Source organism: Puma concolor, chromosome B2, assembly GCF_028749965.1.
Source record: "Puma concolor isolate L17-30 chromosome B2, mPumCon1.1.hap2, whole genome shotgun sequence".
Taxonomy (NCBI): Eukaryota; Metazoa; Chordata; class Mammalia; order Carnivora; family Felidae; genus Puma; species Puma concolor.
The window spans coordinates 35,865,097-35,890,198 of record NC_141671.1 but is presented as its reverse complement, the minus strand read 5'-3'; the positions used below and the strand labels follow the sequence as shown (position 1 = coordinate 35,890,198).

At 42.1% G+C, this 25,102-nt stretch overlaps 1 protein-coding gene across 1 annotated transcript in view; it reads left to right on the top strand.

Moving 5' to 3' along the window:
- PXT1 (peroxisomal testis enriched protein 1) overlaps positions 1 to 23,927 on the top strand; it is a 43,256-nt gene extending 19,329 nt beyond the window's left edge. The window contains 4 exon segments of the mRNA XM_086708383.1: positions 1,850 to 1,932; positions 1,935 to 2,012; positions 16,601 to 16,731; positions 23,201 to 23,927. Of these exon segments, the coding sequence (XP_086564509.1) occupies positions 1,850 to 1,932; positions 1,935 to 2,012; positions 16,601 to 16,731; positions 23,201 to 23,308 (400 nt within the window). The 3' untranslated portion in view covers positions 23,309 to 23,927.
- The last annotated feature ends 1,175 nt before the right edge of the window (positions 23,928 to 25,102 follow it).

The following is a 25,102-nucleotide window of genomic DNA, read 5'->3' as shown; positions in this document are numbered from 1 at the left end:
CAATGGACTGATGGGTAAGGCTATCTGGCTCTTTTCAGATAAGAACCTCACTCTGTATCTTGACTGTCAACTTCGACTAATTACTAATTTAATAATTTTATTCAGGGCTGATTTGGCCGTGATGCATTACCTGGAGAGCATGTCCTTTTTCCAATGTAAAGTTTACTTGAGAAGTCAAATTAGGATCAGAAGTTTGCCTGATGAATATAGTTAAAATGTCAAGCTGTTCAAATAGGTGAAGGGGATGAAGACGTACAAACTTTCAGTTATAAAATAAATAAGTCACAGAGATTTAAAAAATACTGTCCAACTGCCCAAGATACCAAAAAATGCCCAGGCACTTACAACCCTTCAACCCATAGCTCCCTCTTCCGTAACCTGGCCCAAATTACAAAAATCAAAATATTCAAGCAGCATTCTGCACTGGAAAATGTAGTACATTTGAAAACTGAGTCAGAATTCTTCTTGATGATTCCCACCCGCTCTTGGTTTGCATGGCTCAGAAAGCTGCCTATTGCTTTACTTTCAGTCATTTCTTTTTAGTTCTTGATTTTTTGCCTAAAGCTGCAATGCAGCCACTAGCCACATGTAGCTCCTGAGCACCAGAAATGTGGCTAGTCTGAGTTGAGATGTATTGTGTCAAATATATACTGGATTTTGGAGACGTACATTAACAAGAATGTAAGATATTTCTTTAATAATTTTGTGTATTTGGGGCGCCTGGGTGGTGCAGTCAGTTAAGCGTCTGACTTCAGCCAGGTCACGATCTCGCGGTCCGGGAGTTCGAGCCCCGCGTCAGGCTCTGGGCTGATGGCTCAGAGCTTGGAGCCTGTTTCCGATTCTGTGTCTCCCTCTCTCTCTGCCCCTCCCCCGTTCATGCTCTGTCTCTCTGTCCCAAAAATAAATAAACGTTGAAAAAAAAATTTAAAAATAAAAAAAAATAAAAAAAATAATTTTGTGTATTGATCACCTGTTGGAATGATAACATTTGGATTTATTGGGGGATATATTTGGTTAAAAAATACATCATTAAAATCAATTTCACATGTTTCTTTTTACTTTAGTGTCGCTGCTAGAAACCTTAAAATTACATATGTGGTTCACATCTTTTACTGGATAGCACTGATCTAAGGCTCTTGAAGGCCTCTCCTGTTAACTTTCTTTGGTTGTTCTGTATTGTCTGGCTTCTCTTAACCATTCCTTCCCTTTCCCGTAACTGCTTAGATTTGGAAGGTAAAATAAAAAAACTAGAAAGTGAAACTCTGTGGCCAACCTTTAAGTCAAGAGAATTAAGTGTACTGGTAAACAATGAAAATCTCAGTTCAATTCTTCAATATATTGGATTGGTGCTACAATACTGGAAAAAAGGGGGTGGGGGGTGGAGAATAGTCTTCATTAGCGTCTATAGGGATGGACTACATGTATATGGAGAATTAAAGAGAATACAAAATCACACACATACAAGGTAGTAGGACAAAATGTATTTCATCTCCAATCCTCCCCATCTCTAGGTTTTTAATCTATTTTCTTTTGGCTACACTAATTTGTCTCCCTTTATCTATGCATACCAATTTAGACTGCTCTCTTGGTAGAATGTGGCTGTTGAAAAGATGAAGGAAAACTGGAGATGAGAATGTGGGGTGGTGTTAGATCTAAAGACGAACAACACAGAAAGATGTTTATCTAAGTTGAAAAAGACCTTAATTACCCTGTTCCATTTTCCACTCAAAACCATAACCCTTTTACGCATAGAATAAAGGCTGCTTGTAATGTTGGAACATTAATATTCATCAAACATACTGAATATATACGGATGGGGAAAATTCTCTGAAGATATATTTTTCAACAGAGAAAAACACGATGCCATTGTTTGTGAACCTAAAGAACTTCTGAATCCCTCTCCCAAAGTAACAAATTGTTGCAAATCCCTGTGGTGAAATACAGTTTTCAGAAGGAGTACATGACCCGACTTGTTAGCTCCCAGCCAGTTTCAGCCATGTCAAGAAGCCCAGGTAAGATACTACTTGCCTTAAGCTGAGATAAATATTTTTCTTGGTGTTGAGGACATAAAATTGGACATTAAATAGATTACTTAAACATTAATTGTGAGAAGATAGTGGTAAATCTATTCATCAATATTCTTAGGTGGTAAAAATCTAAAACTGACTTTGCTTCATGGTATTAAATCTCTTAGTTTCTATTAGTTCTGAATTGTTGATGTGACAACTCATGAAGATGATCGCAAATTAACTAAAACAGATCCAATTTGTCCTTTAACGAAAACATGTCTGTAACTTGATCCGGCAATGTTAAGCAGGGAAAATTCAGTTTCGATTCCTCTTTGATTTTGCCGATGTAGGCAAGAACATGAAGGAAAGATAAACTTGCATTTTTGTTTTGCAAAAATTTGCATGATTCCTAGATGCCCTTGAATGTTGGAAAATTAAAGTTTTATATTTTGAGGAGCATTAGAGAGTGTTGGGGTTAAGTTTATGGGGTTTTAGACTTTTAGATTAAAAATATGCTAGCCATGGGCCCCTGGGTGGCTCGGTGGGTTAAGCGTGCTACTTCAGCTTAGGTCATGATCTCATCGTTGTGAGTTCCAGCCCCGCGTCCAGCTCTGTGCTGACAGCTCAGAGCCTGGAACCTGCTTCGGATTCTGTGTCTCCCACTCTCTGCCCCTCCCCCGCTTGCACTCTGTCTCTCTCTCTCAAAAATAAATAAACATTAAAAAAAAAAAAAAAAAAGAATATGCCAGACACCCGAAAGGAAGAATTAAAGCAAATCTCAAACTACTATCCAGTTTCAAAAGAATTATATGCCACTGAGAAGGTGGACATTTCAGGCTGATAGTCTCCAGCCACCATATCAGACATGGTATCTGTTTTCCAGGAAGAACTAAATTGACTAAAATACTGAATTTTGATTTGTGCAGATGTCAACAATAATTTTTCAGAGCCTGAGATTCTGTCACCTGGGAATACCTTCTGACACGTATCTTTTGTTTTTTTTAAATTGAGATGTAATCCATACACCATAAAATTCAACCTTTTAAAGGGCACAATCCAGTGGTTTTTAGCATATTCCTAAAGTTGTGCAATCGTTATCACTGTTCTGGAACGTATATTTTACTGTAAACTTTTCTCGGTATGTTCTCACACTTCGCTATGCCACTTGATCCTCGCAGATTTCCTCCTCAAGCACCTTCAGAGGTGCCGTGTGGGCGGTTGCCACATTTACCCAAGATGTTTTCCTCATTAGTTTCACCTCGAAAGCATAAGGAGGCTGAATTAATAAAGCTACTAAGTTTGATTTCTAGAGTAACAGCCAACAACCTAATCTACGTGTTTGTTTCCGTGCCTAGAACTCTCATTTTATTATGACTGTGAAATCTTATTTGTGACAAGTATTGTAGCCTGGTGGGCCACCGGTGTGCGTCCAAGGACTGCCAAACAATAGGAGACAAGGGGTCGCTCAGGGTGAGGTGGCAGCAGGCCCAAGCCTCCCAGGTCCTTTCCGCTCGTTCCCTGGCCCAGGAGCCAGCAGCGCGTTTCTCCCCCAAACGCTGAAGCGTTTAGAGAAGGGGGGTGTGCAGGCTGAAGGTGGCGGTGTAAGAGGGACACGGAGGTGTCAGTACGGCGTCAAGAACGCCAAGCCGCAGGGTAATCGGAGGTGCCCGGCAGGATGTTCCGGGCGCCCGGTCTCTTGGTCACACGCTCTGGTCGGTCGCCGTGAGCGAACAAGGCGCGCCGGTGCCCGCGCGGGAGACCGCTTCTGGCCGCCGCGCGCGCGCGCGCGCGCCATGTGCGCCCCTCATTGGCCACAGCGGGACCACGTGACCCCTGCCGCCAAAACCGCCGGCCGGGCGCGCGCCTTCCCGCCAGAGAAGGGGCTGGTGCAGCGCCGCGGGTGGTCGGTCTCGCCAAGGTGGAGGGAAGGTCGCTCGGAGGGTTTGGGGAAGTTGTCTTAAAAAAAAAAAAAAAAAGGGGTGGGGGGCGCCTGAGTGGCTCAGTCGGTTAAGCGTCCGACTTCAGCTCAGGTCATGATCTCACACTCTGTGAGCTCGAGCCCCGTGTCGGGCTCTGTGCTGACAGCTCAGAGCCTGGAGCCTGCTTCAGATTCTGTGTCTCCCTCTCTCTCTCTGCCCCTCCCCTGCTCATGCTCTGTCTCTCTCTGTCTCAAAAATAAATAAAAACATTAAAAAATTTTTAAAAAAGTCTTAAATACTGCCCAGCGTAAAACTCCTTCTGAGGAAGCTGATTATTGAAAAGTCCCGTTATCCCCTCAGTGGCTTTTGTGCCAGGCTGCGACACAGACTGGAAATGGAAATCACCAGTCATTATTCAGTGACTCGTTGAAGCCAAAATTTGTCTCTGTTACTTTAGGGAAATAAACACGGATGAACACGTAGCTTTTTGGAGAAAGAAAACATAATTTTTGTAGGGGAAACGTAAAGCTGTTTTTTCTTAGAAAAGTTGAGAGGAATGGGTAGGCTCTTGGGAATTCCAGAACAACCACCCTGATAGGGTCATTTCAGGGAAATGAGAAACTCTTGGGAGAACAAAAGTTAGTAAAAGCAAAAAGAGGCCTTTCCCACTTCTAAAAATGTGATAATTATTGGTGGGAAAGGGCAGAATTATGTACACATGTGTGCATTATGTATGTATGTATGTAAGTAGTATAAATGGGATATACTGATTGTAGAAGTCAGTAGAATCCAGATATTCAGCCTCTTTTTTCCCTTTGAGAGTGCTTGGATGCTCGTTTTTGCCCCTCTCTTTTTCTTCCAAGGCTCATCAACTCTCCCCCTCTTCCTCCTGATGGACGCATTTTAGTTTTTTATTCATTAAAAAAAATACTAGGGCCTATTCTATTTGACACTGTGCTAGATATTGGGGTGACACTGGTGAACAAAAGCATTAACAGCCCCTTCCTTCCTGGAACATACAGTCTGGTAATGGAGGCAGATAGTAGTCAATTAAACATACTAATGGAGGCGCTTGGGTGGCCCAGTGGGTTGAGCGTCCGATTTCAGCTCAGGTCATGATCTCCTGGTGTGAGTTAGAGCTGCACATCAGGCTCTGTGCTGACAGCCTGGAGCCTGGGGCCTGCTTCAGATTCTGTGTCTCCCTGTCTCTCCCTGCCCCTCCCCTGTTCTCTCCTCTCTCTCAAAAATAAATAAACATTAAAAAAAAAAACCAAAAAAAACCCCATACTAATGTTAAATACAATGTGCTAAGGGCTGAGAAGAGGTCCAGATGCTATAATGGGGCTTCAACCCGGCAGGGAGATTAGAGAAGGCTTTCCTCAAGATGTACGCCTGGACTGAGACCTGAAGGAGTTAAGGGCGGTGGGAGTTGCAGGCAGAGGGAGAAGCTTGGGCAAGGGAGAGCTGATAGCCTCTCCCCTTCCAATGACTGTCCATCTCATTCATTTCCACTACACATAAATTAATCTTGCCTCTTAGTTATCAGAGACACTTCTTTTTTCTTTCAATTGTTAAATTCTTGGGGATTAACTCATAATCTATAATTATTATTATTATAGACAATGTGTGTAAAATAGCTAAGTGTATTAACATACTCATCTATTAGGCATCATCATCTCTTGTTTCATATAACAATAAAATTAAAAAAACCGTAGGTATGCAAAGTGGTGAGAGATCGTATTATTTTGGAAAATTCAAAAAAAGACATCTTGAGAAAGTAAATTTTGAGATGTGATTCAAAGGTAAGATTTGGTCAAGCAGTGTAAGAAGTCTGGACAGATAAGTTGAGATATATTCTAAGAGCCTTGAAAACAAGTCCAAAGAGTTTATGGAAACTAAATAGAAATGTTCTATCTAACTTTCAAGGACTTTTCTGAGATATTTTTTTCCCTTCCAATGTTTACCTTGGAAAATTTCAAATCTACAAAAAAAGTTGCGCAAATAAGCCTATTGTTACTCATATACCCTTTGCATGAATTTATCATTAGAAAAAAAATTTTAATGCTTATTTATTTTTGAGAGAGAGGTGGGGGGGGGGGGAGGGACAGAGACAGAGGGAGACACAGAATCTGAGACACAGGCTCCAGGCTCAAAGCTGTCAACGCAGAGCCCAATGTGGGGCTGAAACCCACAAACAGTGAGATCATGACCTGAGCCAAAGTTGGACGCTTAACCGACTGAGCTACCCAGACGCCCCTGGATTTATCAGTTTTTGGGGGGACACGTTTGCTTTATCTTCTTATCTCTCTCCATACTCATATACATACATATGGATGCATGTGCACATGTTTTTCTCTGCTACGAAGAAAGTTATGAGATAAAGTTATGAGATACTAGTTTCATCTCTAAATAATTCCATCCTAAATAATTTGTCTCCTAGGAACAAAGATTATTTTTTGCATAACCACAATACAGTTATGACACTTCTAAGATGCGTTTTAAATTAACTTTTGAGTATTTGTGTTAATACATTAAAAATAAATGAGTTACTAATTTTAAATGGCTTGCAACAGTGGCTGACACGCCAAGTGCTATATTAAGTGCTTAAAAAAATATTTTCATGGTTGGAAAACTAAAGAATATGAAAAGGCATATGGTGAAAAGTCTTTTTTGTATTCTTGTTCCCCGTCTGTTCAAAATCCCACTCTGAACACTCCTTATTCTAGTCAACCATTGTTCTTGTTTCTTGGGCATTCTTTTAGAGGTTCTTTATGCAAATATGAACAATTGCGAATATAGGTTTTTATACCCTCTCTCTTTTTAGAGGCAAGGTAGCATGCAAAGCACACTATATTTACCTGCTTTCTCACTTCACAATATGATTTGGAGATCTTTGTGCATTAATACTTGCAGAATGTCATTCTTATTTACAATGGCATAATATTCCATTGTGTGAATATAACATATAGTTTATTTAAATATTTTATTCTTAATATACATATGGGTTGTTTCCAATCTCATATATATATATATATATATATATATATATATATATATATATATAGGCTCTATCCCACAACCCTGGGATCATGACCTGAGCTGAAGTCAAGAGTTGGACGCTTGACCCAGGGAGCCACCCAGGCGCCCCCAGCAGGTCCTTTTTTAAAAGAGCAGTTTGACCTTGGTAAGATACTCTGAGCCTTCTTGCGGCTGATTAGTATTCTCGCTAAATTGAAGCAAACTTCAATTGCAAACTTTGAAATTATTAGGGATTGCTAGCGATAGAACATTCAACTACAATGTGTTTAATTGGTTATGAAAGGGTTGTCCTTTGAGAGGAGGCAGTTGTTGTTGATTTTGCACTTGACAGATTTAGATGTTGAAAGTGGCTGAACCTAAAGCACTAGCTAATGGCTTAAAGCTCTCCTAAAAGAAGCCGCTTTCCTCAATTAAGAGAAAAGGTCACACCGAGTTTGAGGTGAGGCCTTGTGTTCTGGCAAACTGGTCTGTCTCTGCAAAGGGGAGGTGTTTTCCAGTCTGGAAGCAGAGAGGCCAAGACTTCAAAACCTTCATACTCGTTTTTGTCCACCTGTTGTGTCAGCATCCAAAGGTAAAAGGTTGTGCAAGACTCTGGGAGTTAGGGATGGTAGTTACCAGGAATAAAATCGATAAGTACTGGAATGATTTTTTCCTGAGAATAATCACTTCCCAGCAATGAAACAAGGAACTGAAACGGCGATTGCTTAAAATTTGGCCCAGTCGTACAGGTAGAGTACCGTGAAGTTTAACACACAGGACTATCCTGCTGGAAGGAACTATAAAGCAGTTCCTTCATTTTCAACTTAGGCCACAGTTTAATTTGCTTCACATTCAGACCATAAACTTCCTGCATGACCTTTTATTGTTTTCTGGACTTGCTCACTGCCTTTCCTTCTCTTCCACCACATGATTTGTAGTGACGATTGCTTTGAGTTTCCCCCAGTTTTTAGCAAGTCTCTCTTGCCCCCGGAACTTCCCTCCTGGGGCTGTTCTCTTGCTCCAATCTCGGTGCTCTATAGGCCTATTGTACCTCTGTCATCCTGGGACTTCCCTTCACACGGGTTGAATTCACCTTCTGCTAAATCTCCTTTCTCTTTCTTGGTTTCGTCATACTCTGGGTTTTTGGAATACTCCCTCGGGAGACTTCCTAAGAAATTCTGTATGGGAGGAAAATCTTCCCGAGCCTTTGCGTATCTGCAAATGTCTTTATTCACCTCTCACATATAAGTGAGAGTTCAGCTAGACATAGAATTCTAGGTTGAGAATAATTTTTTAGGGGTACTGGGTGGCTCATTCAGTTAAGCGTCTGACTCTTGATCTCAGCTCAGGTCTTGATCTCAGGGTTGTGAGCTCAAGCCCCATGTTGGTCTCCATGCCAGGCATGAAATCTATTTAAGGAAAGAAAATTTTTATTTTATTTTATTTTATTTTATTTTATTTTATTTTATTTTATTTTATTTTATTTTATTTATTTTATTTTATTTTATTTTAAAAAATTTTTGGGGTGGCTGGGTGGCTCAGTCGGCTAAGCAGCTGACTTCGGCTCAGGTCATGATCTCGCGGTCCGTGAGTTCGAGCCCCGCGTCGGCTCTGTGCTGACAGCTCAGAGCCTGGAGCCTGTTTCAGATTCTGTGTCTCCCTCTTTCTCTGACCCTCTCCCATTCATGCTCTGTCTCTCTCTGTCTCAAAAATAAATAAAAACGTTATAAAAAAATTTAAAAAAAATTTTTAATGTTTATTTACTTTTGAGAGAGAGAGAGACAGAGAGACAGATTATGAGTGGGGGAAGGGCAGAGATAGAGGGAGACACAGAATCTGAAGCAGAATCTGAGGTGTCAGCACAGAGCCCGACACGGGGCTCGAACTCACGAACCATGAGATCATGACCTGAGCCGAAGTTGAATGCTTAACCAACTGAGCCACCCAGGTGCCCCAAAAGAAAATAATTTTTTATAAAATTCTGGGGCAAAAATTGTGCCTTTATATTCTAGTATTTGTTGTTGTTGGGAAGTCAGTTGCCAAATTAATCCATGTTTCTCTTTGGAGATTTTTAGCATCTCCTATGCTTGGTGTTTTGAAATTTTAGTATGCTCTAGAAGTGAGGTTTTTACTTCCCCATTTGTGGTCCTGAGAACTTGGCGGGGCTTGTGCGTGTGTGTGTGTGTGTGTGTGTGTGTGTGTGTGTGCTTGCGTCCACGCACATGGGACTTTCTAGTCTGAAGTTTGGTGACCTTCAGCTTTGGGAAGCTGTCTTACACTGTTTGGTTTGAAATTTACCCCCTCTATTGATCTCTTTCTGGTACTCCCATAAATCAAAGGCTTGTCTTTCCATATCGGCCCTCTATATCACCTATCTTTTCTCTCATATTTTTTAATCTTCTTCTTTTTTTTTTTTTTCCTGAGCGATTTCCTTGACTTTATTTTTTTGGACCATCCATTTTATTTTTGATTTTGAAAATCATATTTTTAAAATTGGTAAGATCTTGTTTGGGGATTATTCTTTTTTCCATAGCATTCTCTTTTGTTTCTCAAATGTAATACTTTCTTAAATCTCTCAAAATATATACTCTAGAATTTGCAAACTTACTTTTCTATTCCCTGAGTTCTATGTTTCTCTTGGGGTTAATTTTATTTGTTTTCTGGTATTTCTCTTGCATCCTGTGGTCCTTATCAATTGCTGGTGATCCTTTGTTATTTTAAAGAAATATGGACTGTGTAGCCGGTGTGGGTTTTTTCCGCTGTTGTGTGAGTAGGACTGTTTTCTTAGCAGCAGTAGCTAACAATTATGTAGTGTTTATCCAAGTTCTAGGCACTGCCCTGTGGGGGATAAATGTATTAACTCATTTTATCATTTCGACAACCTCTCTATGAGGTAGTTACTACGATACTTCATTAAGTTTGATATTCCATCAACTGTAAAATATACCATCATTTTGTTTACTACTAAGAAGGAAAATGTTGTTGAAATATGACATGCCTAGGATGTAAAACGCATTCTGAGTCTGGAGGCAGTAAAAAGCTTAGGGTTGATGAAATAATACATTACTATTCCTATCTTACAGTTGGAGAAACTGAGGCATAGGGAGATTAAATAACTTGTCCCAGGTTACATAGTGTTATCTGTAGTGGATTTAACAATCGAACCCAAGTGATCTGGCTTCAGGATTTTACCACTAGGCTTAACTGGCTCCCCAATGAGTAGGGACTCATATGGGGGCATAGGAGGGCTCTGACTTGGCAGTGGGCATTAGGGACATGAATTAGGGAGCTCATTTTCTGGCCCCAGGTCCCCTAAATGCTAGAACAAGGAGACCTTTTTTTTCCCTTCCGCCAAGGAGACCTTTAATTTGAGGCACCAACATTCATAAAAAGGCTTTAGCTTCCTTCACAAGATTCGTTCTCTTCTGTTAGAGAAGAGTGTCTGGGGTTCTTTTTTGCTTGAAGTTTGTGGTGGGTATAGCGGCCTGGGGGTGTTGAGGGACCAATTGGTACAGCTGATCCTCATCAGAGTTCCAATCCCTCATCTCCCTCTCCCAGCTTTGGGGTTTTAGTGAGTAAATGGGCTTCCAAGCCTCAGGAGCTCGTGTGGTGGGGTCTTGGCGCTTTCTCTATCTGGCTCATTTGTCCTCTTGTCTCATTTGCTTTCTGCCTTCCAGAAACAAGTACACATCTCTCATCTGCTGTTGACCCAGTCTCCCGTTCTTGTCACTGTTGTGGTTTTATTCTTTTTTTATACATTCATTTTGGTTGTGCCTTGGGAGGGATTAGGGGACATGGAAGACCAATGCTTGTGCTCACTCTTGAGCCAGAAGTCCCTATGCCTCTATTTTTAGTGAACAAAATCAAGATTCTGAAAGTGATCACCATATGAGAAAATAAAGTATTCACATTATAGTTAGCAGCAGAGAAACACTTATAAAATCTTAGAAGCATGTTTGCTTAAAAGTTTTCCAAAATGCAACTGAAGGGACAGTTGGTCAAAGTTGCTTATGTAGGACTCACAACACGTAGCAATGTTTTTTAAAATTCCACTATATTGAGGCTTATTATTTGCTTTATGAAGGAATTATTCTTGCAAAAGGATTAACCACATGATTGTCCCAAATCTCCCAGTAGGCCATTTAGACTATGATTTTATTTTCAGAATTCTGTGTGGGGATATATATCTCCCTCTGTGTTAAAAATTCAGTAATTGGTGGGTGCCTGGGGGGTTCAGTTGGTTAAGTGTCTGACTTTGGCTCAGGTCATGATCTCATGGTTCATGAGTTTGAGCCCTACATCGGGCTCTCTGCTGTCAGCACAGAGACCGCTTTGGATCCTCTGTCCCCCTCTCTCTGCCCCTCCCCTGCTCATGCACACTCGCTCTCTCTCTTAAAAATAAATAAACATTTTTTTAAAAAAAGGAAAAAAGTAAAAATTCAATACTTGGAAAATAATGAAGGTTTACTTTTTTGTTTAATTCATTTTGATTATCTTGTCACAAGACTTCTCACTTCTCCAACATATGCCTATTTTATTTTTATTTATTTATTTTTCAAATTAACTATTTATTAATTAATTTATTATTTATTTAAAATTTTTTTTAATGTTTATTATTTATATTTGAGAGAGAGAGCATGAGCAGGGGAGGGGCAGAGAGAGAGGCACAGAATCAGAAGCAGGCTCCAGGCTCTGAGCTGTCAGCACAGAGTCATATGTGGGGCTCAAACCCATGAACTGTGAGATCATGACCTGAACCGAAGTTGGACGAATAACTGACTGAGCCACCCAGGCGCCCCAATTTATTTTTTAATTTACATCCAAGTTAGTTAGCATATAGTGCAATAATGATTTCAGGAGTAGATTCCAGTGATTCATCCCCTACATATAACACCCAGTGCTCATCCCAAGTGTCTTCCTTAATTGCCCTTTACCCCATTTAGCCCATCCCCCCACCCCCACCCCCTCCAGCAACCCTCAGTTTGTTCTCTGTATTTAAAGAACATATGAGGGGCGCCTGGGTGGCGCAGTCGGTTAAGCGTCCGACTTCAGCCAGGTCACGATCTCGCGGTCCGGGAGTTCGAGCCCCGCGTCGGGCTCTGGGCTGATGGCTCAGAGCCTGGAGCCTGTTTCCGATTCTGTGTCTCCCTCTCTCTCTGCCCCTCCCCCGTTCATGCTCTGTCTCTCTCTGTCCCAAAAATAAATAAACGTTGAAAAAAAAAATTAAAAAAAATAAATAAAGAACATATGACTATTGTAGAGCTTTGATTTAGTAATTTCTTTCCTGTAATCTTATAATATTTCTTATACTGTGGTGGTATAACTGTTTTGCTGTGTAAATGTCTGTAGGAGAGGTATACTGACTCTCTTTAGTCAACAAATAATTCTGACTAAATAGGTTGAGTACAAGAGAGCCCTGAATCCATTTTGCATTCGACTTTTGTGAGGAGTGGGTAAATGACCAGAAGCAAAAACAAAAGCCTCTAGCGTCAGGAACCTAGTTTTTAAATTTTACTTTCAGAGTCTATCCTGAAGCCAATGTATAGCCAACGCTATTTCTTACACAGTTTTATCTATATTCAACAGCTCTGGACAATGATAATTGACATAGATATTTATGATTATTTGTTTGGTTACAGGGAAGAGAAACCTACTCCAGTCACCTCCAGAAAGCTGTGGTTGCTGGTGAGGATGCTTGTGAAAGAGAACTGAACTTGGAGGGTTCAAGTTCTAAGGCAGTTCTGGGGCCAGTCTTTTCTTTTTCTTGCTTTCTTTATAAGTGTTTGCTCTGCTTAGGTCTTCTCTATCAGCCAGCTTCTTCCATCTCTCCTTCAAATGTTTCCTTCCCCTTCATAATTTTCACTTGCAAAGGCTTTGACTTATCCTGGGCCCAACATAATCCCGTGGCATTCCTGGTCCCACTGCCAACTTTTCCTTTAGTCTCCTGAACTTAGTCTCCTAAACATTGAACAGAGGAAGGGACCCTGCTCTCTTTTGGCCAGCCAGTGGATGATATGTTCTTGGCTCAGGTGTCCATCTCTGATCTAAACAGCTGTGGTCTGGGGTTGGGGTGGGGACATGGGAGAAGGAGCTAGACTGCTTAGGCAATATGGCAGATTCTTTTGGAAGGGGGTGTGGGCAAGTCAGACAATGATTGGCATCTTTAATGAAAGGACTTTAAGGTGTGTTTCAGGATTCTGAATCACCTGAATCATTCTGAATCATCACCATTAACAACAACAACAACAACAACAACAACAACAACACACACACTGACACATACAGTCATATTCTGTATACCATACTTAACCAAGTAACAATGCCCATTAGTACAGTTTAGAAGGAAATTTTCAACAAGCGTTGAAAGATGGTTAGAAAATACTGTTATAGTGTTTCTCCTGATTCCCCATGTACCTCTCTGACTATTCCTTCTCAGTCATTTTTGTGGGCTTTTGTTCCTTTGCCTATCTTGTTAGCCATCAGTCTTATCCATCAGCTACATAAACTCTGAAAGATCTTATCCACGCCTGCATTTTTATTGAATAAATAAATGATAACTCTTAAATCTTTAAGTTCTGACATCCCTTGAGCTTCAGGTATATTCCTTTTATTATTATTATTATTATTATTATTATTATTATTATTATTTGCTTCAGGTATATGCTAGATGTCTGCTAAGATGTCCTACAGGTACCTTAAATTTATAAATGAACTCGAATTTTCTTCTTCCTCTTTCTGCCTGCCTCCTCTGCCTTCTATACCTGTCCTCCCTCGACCCTCATTCTCTGTACAGGCTGATAGTGCCATCACCTTTCCAGTCTCCTGAGCTGGCAAAGTAAGAATTTCCCTTTCCCTCACCTTTCTCAGCAAATCTTTTGCCAAATTCCAGCCTATTCTGCTTCCTAAACATTTATAGAATCTGTTCGCCCCACTCCACCTCTGTTAGTACTATTTCAGGTTAGTACTAGTTCAGGCTCTATATGCTGAGGTTTAAGAGCATGGGCTCTGGAGCCAGGCAGACCTGGGTTTAAATCCTGGCTCTCACGCTTTCAGCCACTGGCAAGTTACTCATTCCCTCTAACCCCCCCCCCCCCGCCCCGCCCCCCCGCCCCCATCCCCAAGCCTGGTTGCACATGGGAACCACTTGAGGAGCTTTAAACAAAATACCAATTCTTGGCTCAACTGATTTCGCTGGAATGGAGTGAGGCCCGAACAGTGGGAGTTTTAAAAGCCTCCCCAAGGGAGTCCAAGGTGGAACCAAGTCTGAAAAGCACTGCTCTAAACCACGACTCTCTCATCTGTAGCATGGGGTAATGACCTCATGGGGGTCATTGTGAGGGAGTAGTCAGTAAGATAATGCATATATGGTCTGGCATGTGGTAAGTATGCTAGTTATTTTTAGGCAACTCCTTATCATCTCTCTGCAGCACTTTGCCGTAGCCTTAAAAAAAATTTCTTTTTAATGTTTATTTTTTAGAGAGGCGGGGGAGGGATGGGGGGGAGAGGGGGAGACACAGAATCTGAAGGAGGCTCCAGGCTCCAAGCTGTCAGCCCAGAGCCCAATGCGGGGCTTGAACCCACGAACCGTGAGATCATGACCTGAGCCGAAGTCGGATACTTAACCGACTGAGCCAGCCAGGTGCCCCTGCAGTAGCCTTTTAATGCATTCCCTGCCTTAACTCTTGCCCATCTTCACTCTGATCCCAGAGGGTAAGAGCTAGGAGCGAATCTGATCAAGTCATTTCCTGCTTGAAACCTTTCAGTGGGTCCCCTGCCCTACTGGATGAAGTCCCAGCCTTTCACTGTGCCTTCATGATTTTGCTCTTGCCTACTCTGTTACCTACCTTTTTCTCCCATCATTCGCTGCCTTTTAACAGTAGCACTACTTAGAGGTTATGTACAAAGCCTCACTGTCTGTTACCCCTATGCCTTTGCTCACGTGACACTTGCTGCTGTTGGCAAGGTCTCCTTCCACTCCTTCCCAGCTGGCCCCGCCCCCATCTCCCCATCTCTCTCTTCTTCTCCTGGCTAATTCTTATTCATCCTTCCTTCTTCAATGCTGAACTCAGTTATCATTTTCTTTGGGACATCTGCCCTGGCTCCTCTGTGCAGACTTTACTTTTACTTACTATAACATGTTGAATTGTGGTTTGTGTCTCTCTCCTGCTAGACTCTTTGAGGACAGGACTTAATCTCTCAGTACTAAGCCTGAAAAATCAAAGTCCTTCAAATTTCCAAAGTCCTGAAACAAAACAGGTTCAGTGCATAATTTGCTGTATCTATGATACAGCTTATATCTATTTTAGCCCAAATTTATCTTCCTCTCCTCTGTGTTCCTGAAGCACTTGCTAATTGTTTAATCCCTAACCAGTGGGTTATCAGCAACGTAAGGACAGAAACCTTGTCTTTATAAGTTCCCCAAAGCACTCAGCGCAGTAGTTTACTCATAGTGTTGCTTAAAAACACTTATTGGTTAGGGGAGCCTGGGTGGCTCAGTCAGTTAGGCATCAGACTTTGGCTCAGGTCATGATCTTGCGATCTGTGAGTTCAAACCCCTCACTGGGCTCTGGGCTGACAGCTCAGAGCCTGGAGCCTGCTTCCGATTCTGTGTCTCCTTCTTTCTCTGCCCCTCCCCCATTCTGTGTGTGTGTGTGTGTGTGTGTGTGTGTGTGTGTGTGTGTGTGTGTTAAAAAAAACCACACTTATTGGTTGTTGGAAGCAAATAAAGTTTGGAGGAACTCATTCAAGGATCATGGATATAAGCATTAAAATGGAAAGCTCTACCTTACAAAACTATAAAGATACAGATCTGTACTGTCCAGGATGATAGCTACTAACTGTGTTTGTTTCTTGAGTGCTTGAAATGTGGCCAGTTGAGGAACTGAATTTTAAGTTTTATTTATTTTCAATTAAAGTTTAAAAACTGATACTTGATTTAATTGTTGGAAAACTATTAAGTACATTTGGAACAACATATATATATATATATATATATATATATATAAACAACTTGGATATATGATTCTACCTTTTAAACTGTAAGTTTCATGAAATACAAATACAAATCAGGGTTTTCCAATGAAAAGATAGCACCTGGATTGAGATGTGCTGTAAGTATGAAATAAACACTGGATTTGAAAGACTTAACTATAAAAAATGCAAAACATATTGTTGGTAATTTGGGGATGACTGCGTGACTCAGTTGGTTAAGCGTCTGACTCTTGATTTCAGCTCAGGTCATGATATTAGGGTCGTGAGATCAAGCCCATGCTGGGCATGGAGCCTGCTTAAGATTCTCTCTCTCCCTCTCCCTCTGCCCCTCCCCTGCTCTCACTCTCCCTCTCTCTCTCTCTCAAAAAAAAAATTGTATTGATTATATGTTTCATGATAATATTTTGGATGTATTGTCTTAAGTAAAATATATTACTAAAATATTTTTGCCTGATGTTACTACTAGAAAATTTAAAATTAATGTGTAGTTTGAATTATGTTCCTATTGAACAGAACTAATCTATTCCAATGCAAGGCTTTGCTTTTCTATAGTCATCGATGATGAGATTTCATCCCTTTCATTGTCTAAGACAGTTTTTAGTGACTAGTGGTGAGTGATTTATAGTTAATACTCTCTTTTGAACTCTTTTCTGTTCAATGTAGATCACAATCTGCCTTCTCAGCCCAAGGAGAGTAGCATTGGCCAGAACGGTCACCAGGAGGAAATAATCCACAAGTTGGCCATGCAGTTAAGAAACATTGGGGACAGCATCGGTCGTGGGATGGTTCAAGAGGTACGTCTTCAGTTTCCTCCAAAACAGCCAGTCAGGTAGGAAGGAAGAGCAAACAGAACAATGACTGCCGAGTGGCTGGGAGGCCCAGGAATTAGCAGAACATGAGGATTAATAATGTCCAAATGCTGAAACATTAGATCTGAAAATTGTGAACCTGAGTCAAAGCCAATATTTGATCTCACACTTGTTACTCAAACTGTGGTCCGTGGACAGCAACATCAGCATCATGTAGCATCTGGTCAAATATGCAAAAGCTCACGCCCCAGCCACAATGCCAGAGTCAGGATCTACTTTTTTACACACACCCCAGGAGGTTTGCATGCACATTAAAGTGCGAGAGACTTTGCTCCACACCCTCCAACCAGGGTGCATATTAGAATCACCGTTGAAGTTTTAAGAACTACAGATGCCTGGGCCCCACCTTGAGAGATTCTAATTTTATTGTCAAGAGGTGTGGCCTGGGCATCAGGTACTTTAAAAGCTCCACAGGTGAATCTAATGCCCATTCAGGGAGGAGAAAACCCTTAATTGTGGTTTTCCTCCTTGAACCGACCCAGAGGTGATGATCTAAGCCCCACCCCTGCTGATTTCTTTGTTTCTGCTGATTATTATATGAGATAATAAGGGAAAGAATAATGGTTACTGTTTGAGATCTTAGAGGAGCTCAAGTCCACTAGAATAACCTATAGTCGGCAGTGGAGAGAGAATGATATGTGAGGCTCCACGGGGGAGGGGGCTGCTCCTCAGAGCCCGACTTCTTCCCATCAAAAGTACCTGTCCTGTGAGGATTCATCACGGCTGCTGCCATCATGCTGGTTTCAGGGATGCCATGTCCTCTTTTATGCTCTGGTTCAAATGTGGCTAATACTCAGCCTTTCCCCCAGGTAAAACATTCCCTGGGACAAAACATGAATGAACGGTCCCAACAACAACACTACTGAAAGTAAGAAGGAAACAAAGAGGAAAGAAACACAGAGAGTCAAATAAAATACCTGACGGACCGATTTCATCCAAGCAAATTTTATTTAGTGCGTACTATATGCAAGACTCAGTTCTAGGCATTGGTAGCTAGAGCAGAGAGCCGGACAGAAGGGGAGCCTGCTCTCATTGAACTCGTGCTGAACAGTAAAGCGGATGACTAGTCAGGCAGGGATGCAGGCTCAAAGCAGGATTGGGGATACCGAGTGATGGAGAGTGACTTTGGATGGGTGATCAGGGAAGGCCTCCCTGGGGAGGCAAGATTTGAGCTGAGACTGGAAGTGAGGGAGTGAGCCATGGGAATACCTGGGGGACAAGTGTTTCAGGCAGGGGAACAGGGAGCGCGTGTGATAGGAACAGGCCTAAGGAAGACCGAGGGGGGCCAGAGTAGCTGGAATGGAGTGAGTTGAGCTCCAGGAGTTGGCTTCAGTCGTAGAGGCAATGGTAAGGTGTTTGGGTTTTATCCTACGCATAAGGAAGCTTCTGGAGAGGGACAGCAGGAGAGCTTTGTGAGCTGATTCACATTTAGAATGGGTACTGGCTGCCGAGCAGAGAGTAGGCTGTTGTGAAAATTAAATGAGATAATCTTTGTAAATCACTTAGAACAGAACCTGACCCACGGAAAATGATCAATAAATGTTAACTCGAACAAAAAATTGTTTTCTGCCTTTGCCCTTTTAATAGTTGTGCCCTGGACCACAAAACAGTTGGAGTTGACCACCTCTGTGCTATGGATCATTTACCAGCATGCTCGAGATATTTACCATTTCCTTTCTATGCTACAGTTTCCTCTGTAGGAAAGTTTTCACTGATGACTGGACTTTATGCATTCTAGGAAAGCCCTTAGTGTATCTTCCCTGCCTCTTTATCTGCTAATTCTGAATACTCATGGTTCCTTCTAATTTTTTCTCTGAAGAGGACAGAGGACAAATCACAACCAACTATTTTCTGTATTTGCCTCAACCCAATCAAGAGGTCCCTTACCTTTGAAGTTATAATTTACTTGGGTCTTAAATTGACCCCTACAGCTTAATAAGTTGACACTGAACTCCCTAGCTTTTTTTAAAAAATGAGGGGCACCTCACAGTTTGTGAGTTCAACCCCTCCTCAGGCTCTCTGAGCAGAGCCCACTTCAGATCCTCTGTCCCCCTCTCTCTCTGCCCCTGCCCCACTTATACTCTCTCTCTCTTAAAAATAAATAATTGAACTTAAAGTTGATTCTGATGATGGTTGTACAGCTCTGTGAATATTCTAAAAACCATTAGCTGTACATTACTCAACAGGAAAATTATACAGTATATAAATTTTATTTTTCCATAAAGTTATCATTAAAATTTTTTTTAATGTTTATTTTTGAGAGAGAGAGAGAGAGAGAGAGAGAGAGAGAGAGAGAGAGAGCATGAGCAGGGGAGGGGCAGAGAGAGAGGGAGACACAGAATCCAAAGCAGACTCCAGGCTCTGAGCTGTCAGCATAGAGCCCGATGTGGGGTTGGAACTCATGGAACCGAGAGATCAGGACCTGAGCCGAAGTTGGATGCCTAACTGACTGAGCCACCCAGACGCCCCTCATATTGTGGTTTCGATCTGCACTTTCCTGATGGCTAGTGTTGTGTATCTTGTTATGTGCTTACTACTCATTTGGATGTCTCTTTGGAGAAATGTCTGTTCAGATCCTTTGCCCATTTTAAAATTGGCTTATTTGTCTTTTTATGATTGAGCTGTTGGAGTTCTTTATACATTCTAGATGTAAGTTCCTTATTGGATATATTACTTGCAAATATTTTCTCCCATTTTCACTTTTTGGATGGTGTTCTTTGAAGCACTGAACTTTTAAATTTTGATGAGGTTCAATTTACCTATTTTTTCTTTTGTTTCTACTGCTTTAGGGGTCATAGCTAAGAAATCATTGCCTAATCCAAAGTCATGAGGATTTACACCTATGTGTTCTTCTAAGAGATTTATAGTTTTAGCTGTTAAATTTAGGTCTTTGATCCATTTTTGTGTATGCTGTGAGTTAAAAGTTTATCTTCATTCTTTTGCATGTGGGTATCCATCCAGTTGTCCCAGAACCCTTTGTTGAAAAGACCATTCTTTCCCTATTAAATTGCCTTGGCATCCTTGTCGAAAATTAATTGACTGTCAATGTGAGCGTTTATTTCTGGGCTCTCCATTCTATTCCATTGATCTATATCCTTATGCCTGCCCTAGCGTTTCCTGCAGCATTTCACAAAGTTGGCTTTGCCCTAGGCTTTGAAAGGTACCTTGGCCTGGACCACAAAATTGCATTTTAGGTCACCTTTAAGTAGCTCACGGTGCGTCTAAAAAGTAATAGTAAAAATTCCTCCAAAGCGTGGCTCTGAAATGCTCAAGGCTTTTTACTCTGCTGCTTCAAGACTTAAATCAAGCAACTGTAGCAGAATTTCAAATCTGGAATGATGTCTTTCTTTTGTATATAGTCATCGCGGATTCACCTTTTGTATTCTGTTTAATCAAGCGGTCACACTGATCCTCCGGATGTCTTCCTGCTTTTGGCGTAAGGAAACTTTCACTCTTGCGCTTGGAGCTCCCTAGCAAGGAGTTCACCAAGTTCTGCTTTTGTCTGCGAGTAGATCTCTCTTGAGCTGCTACAAAGCTTGGTCTCTTGTTCTTTTCACGTAAGCAAGTGTTCTTTGTTTTCAAGCAGGCCTTGATTCTCAAAATAATGTCTTCTAGGGGCGCCTGGGTGGCGCAGTCGGTTAAGCGTCCGACTTCAGCCAGGTCACGATCTCGCGGTCCGTGAGTTCGAGCCCCGCGTCAGGCTCTGGGCTGATGGCTCAGAGCCTGGAGCCTGTTTCCCATTCTGTGTCTCCCTCTGTCTCTGCCCCTCCCCCGTTCATGCTCTGTCTCTCTCTGTCCCAAAAATAAATAAATGTTGAAAAAAAAAAATAATGTCTTCTATTTTGCTGTTTAGGGTTTTGGAGGGATTTTGGTTCAAGGACCTGGTCTTTTTTTTTTTTTTTTAATCTGGAGCATGTACTTTTCCTAGATAGTTTTAAAATAGTCTTCCCATTGCTTTTAGGATCTTAAATGTGTCTTTGGAATTTTATCTCCATAGGACTCTCTCCTTCTGGGTTCTAGTAACTGTGCTACCCTGTATTCCCAACAGTACAGGCAACAACTCAGACGTTACCAGCCCACGTGGTATTGTGCCACCTGTGTGCTCCCCACCTTTGTAGACAGTCTCTTTATTTAACTGTCCCTGAGTTATCCTAATTTGAGTGTGCCATCTGTCTCCTCTGGGACCCTGACTGGTACAGTAATGCATACGGAATTTCTTAGTTTGTTTAAAAGAGGGAAGGGAAACTAACATTTATTATTATTATTATTATTATTTTTTTAATTTTTTTTTTCAACGTTTATTTATTTTTGGGACAGAGAGAGACAGAGCATGAACGGGCGAGGGGCAGAGAGAGAGGGAGACACAGAATGGGAAACAGGCTCCAGGCTCTGAGCCATCAGCCCAGAGCCTGACGCGGGGCTCGAACTCACGGACCGCGAGATCGTGACCTGGCTGAAGTCGGACGCTTTAACCGACTGCGCCACCCAGTCGCCCCAACATTTATTATTAAACAATTTCTTCCAGGTACTCTTTGAGAGACTCTTATGTGTTTTAGTCAATTCTCTCAATAACTCTATGGATTAGTGGATTAGTATGAGGTTCAGAGAGATTAGGTAACCTAAGGTCATTTGGCAATTAAGTGCCAAAGCTGGAATTTAAATATATGAGCCTCTGACTTGGTGCTCTGTACCTTTTCTCATCTACCTTGCCAGAAGGAAATCCATTCCATTTTCCTAACTGATACCAACTATAAAAGAGAAAAAAAACCCTTTAATGATTCCTAGTTGCTGACAGGACAAAGTCTAAATTCTTTAGCTTGCCACTGTTGGTTTATCATTCATTCATTCATTCATTCATTTATATAACTAATATTTATAGAATACTGTCTATTATGTGTCAGGATCCGTTTAAGTGCTGGAGATATAGCAGTGATTAAAAGAGAGAAAACTCCTTGATCTCATGGAGCTTATATGCTTGTTTTTTTTAAACATTAAAAAAACTTTTTTTAATGTTATTTATTTTTGAGAGAGAGAGAGAGAGAGAGAGAGCAGGGGAGGGGTGGAGAGAGAGAGGGACAGAGGATCTGAAGCAGATTCTGTGCTGACAGCACAGAGCCCGATGTGGGGCTTGAACAAACCGTGAAGTCATGATCTGAGCTGAAGTCAGATGCTTAACCAGCTGAGCCACCCAGGGGCCCCTCTTGGAGTTTATATCCTAAAAGGGGAGACAGACTATAAGCAGACAAATAAAGTATGCAGTTTATCAGTCAATGACAAATATTGTGCAGAAAAATAAAGCAAGGAAAGGAAGGAGGAGTGTTGGGGGGTTTACAATTTTAAGTAGAGGGGGAAGGCCTCACTACTGAGAGGATGACTTCTGAGTGAAACCTTGACAGAGGTGTAGAAGGGAGCCGTGCATCTCTGGAGGGGGAGAGCAGTGGAGGCGGAAGGGGGGTGGGAAGCAGAGACGTGGAGGCAGGAGCGTGTCTGGCATGTTTGAAGAAGAGCAAGGAGGCAGCGAAGGAAGCTGAGTAAGAGAGAAAGTAGTAAAAACTATGGTCAGAGCGGCTGGTTGGGGCAGAGTAGGCAGGATCCCAGGTCCCCCTGAGGACTGAAGCAGAGCCATGGGAGAGCACCGAGCACAGGAGGCACATTTCACTGTTCACCAAGGCTGCTGTGTGGTAATAGACTGCAGGAGGAGGGGCAGGGCCAGGGAGAGCCATGTGTTCTTCTCTGATGTTCCAGAATAAACAGCGGCCTTTACTTACTCCTCCACAAACCTGCTGTGCTGTCACCTCCCACTTCGCTCATACTCACTCCCCCCTACGCTCATCTAAGTCCTATCAGTTCTTCCAACCCCAAAGCAAACACCTGGCTTCTTTGAAAGGACTAAGAAAGTGCCCTGCAAAGCCAGAGGCAGAGGTTACCAGCCCCGGAAAGAGTGCCCCCATGTGCGGATGGTTCGGATGGAAAAGATAAATCCAGACGAAGCTTCCCAAGGCGGGTGGAGGAACAGACCCAGATATCCTCCTGCTCATACAATTCATAAAGCAGCCCAGGAAGCTTGTTTGTGGCATTCGTTGAATTAATATTGAGTTTCTACCTTTGGATTATTCTATCGATTTAAAAAAAATTTTTTTTAAGTTTATTTATTTTTGACAGAGACAGGGTGCGAGCATGAGCTGGGGAGGGGCAGAGAGAGAGAGAGGGAGACACAAAATCCGAGGCAGGCTCCAGGCTCCAAGCTGTTAGCACAGAGCCCGACCGAACCCACGAACTGTGAGATCATGACCTGGGCCCAAGTCAGACTTACGCTTAACCCATTGAGCCACCCAGGCGCCCCTATTCTATCAACTTTTTAAAAAAGCTTCTCTCTCGCTCTTCTGATCAACAGGATCTTCTTCAGCAGGAAGTCAGGGAGGCACTGGCTCATTGTGTCTTGGTTTTCTTTGGAGGAGTTCACGCACTGCAGCGCTTTCTCTGGAATATCCGTTGGATGTGAAAGAAATGTAAATGCCACCTTCTAACCTCTGAGAAAACAAGAATCCCACTGGGGCAGATGGAAGCAGACCCTTCTCTGTCTCCCTCTCTTTTTACTCATCACTGTTGGTTCACGCCCGGTTTCTTGGAGGACTGCAGACTCACTGGCCGTTTGTCTGTTCAGAGCCACCTGCTGTGAGACGTCTGTGACTGCCTCCCGGTAAAGCCCCAGGGGGCCTTGCCACTTAGAATTCCACCACCAGTGCTGTGGACGGTCCCCGGTGCTCTTTGTAAAGCAACCTGAAGCATCTTCTTTCATGAGTGAAATTGAACCTTGTTCTCAAAGCAGAGGTCACGGAAATGGGTGCTTTCTCCTGGCCCTTCCCTGGGTGCTGGGCCCTCCAGCAACCTGCTGGCCCCACCCTTGTTGCCTGTGTCCAGACCTGCAGTGCCCTGTTCTTAGACCTCTCCGTCTACCTCACCTTCCTTCTCTTCTCCCCCTTTTGGAAGCATTAAGAAAGTTTCTGGTTATAAATTATAAGTTCCATATATACATTTCGAGTTCTTTGTAGGAAGAGTGTTATTTAAAAATTAATAATTTAAGAAATGAAATAAATATTGTTATATTTTTGAGCATGAAACACCTGTGCATGTTCCTTTTGTGAAGGAGGGGTTCCACTTGTTTCTGTCATATGGGTTCAAAATTTTGTAGATTTTGATCATATGTAGCATTCCCTTCCAAAGGGAAACGTCCTCATTTTTTCAGTTTGTCTCAGGCCATGCCTATACAGTTCCAAAATAGATAAACATTAAACAAAATTTTAAACATCTTTCTTATTTATTTTTACTCTTTTGATAGGTATTTATTCCCATGGTTAAAAATCAAAACATATAAAAAGGCTTCAATGAAAACTCTTGCTCTTCTTTTCTTTTTTTAAAAAATTTTTAATGTTTATTTTTGAGAGAGAGAGAGAGAGAGAGACAGAGTGTGAGTCGGGGAGAGACAGAGAGAGAGGGAGACACAGGATCCAAAGCAGGCTCCAGGCTCTGAGCTGTGAGCACAGAGCCAGATGTGGGGCTCAAACCCACGAACCAGGAGATCACGACCCGAGCCAAAGTCAGACGTTTAACCGACTGAGCCACCCAGGCACCCCATGACAGCTGGAATTCTAAGCCGGGTGACTGTCCTGAGTCTAGGTTCCTAAAGACTATGCTGTATTGCCTCTTGGAGAACTTGCCATCCCTCACAGAGAGATGAGACAGTGTTCTGTTAAATGGATCTACCATAATTTATTTCATCAGCCCCCTTTTAATGGATGCCTGGATCGTTTCTAATTGTTCCTTATCATAAGCCATGCTGAAATAAACAACATGTACATTTTGGATAGGTGCGTTGGATTCATTGAACACATTTCCGGCAGTGGGACTGCTGGCCGAAGGGTATGTGCATTTGTAACTTTGCCAGATCTTGTCTTACTACTTTCCGTGGGCTTGCCCAATGTTCTCTGTTCCCCTCGGCCTCTCCAGTGGATTATGTCATTAGACTTTTGAATTTTTGCCAGATTAACAGGTAAAAAAATGATATCTCAGAAAACTTTATTTTGCACACCTTAATAATGAGTGAGTCTGAGCATCTTCTATATCCCGGGGCCATTCAGCATTTTGTTTTAGGAGGACTTTCTATTCATATCCTTTGCTCCTTTTTCTGTTGGGTTTCTGGCCTTGTTCTTACTAGTTTTTAGGAGCTCATGGCGTATCAGTGCTAAGTAAGCATTTGCAACAGCATCTACCCCTTGGGAATTTCTGCACAAGGTCA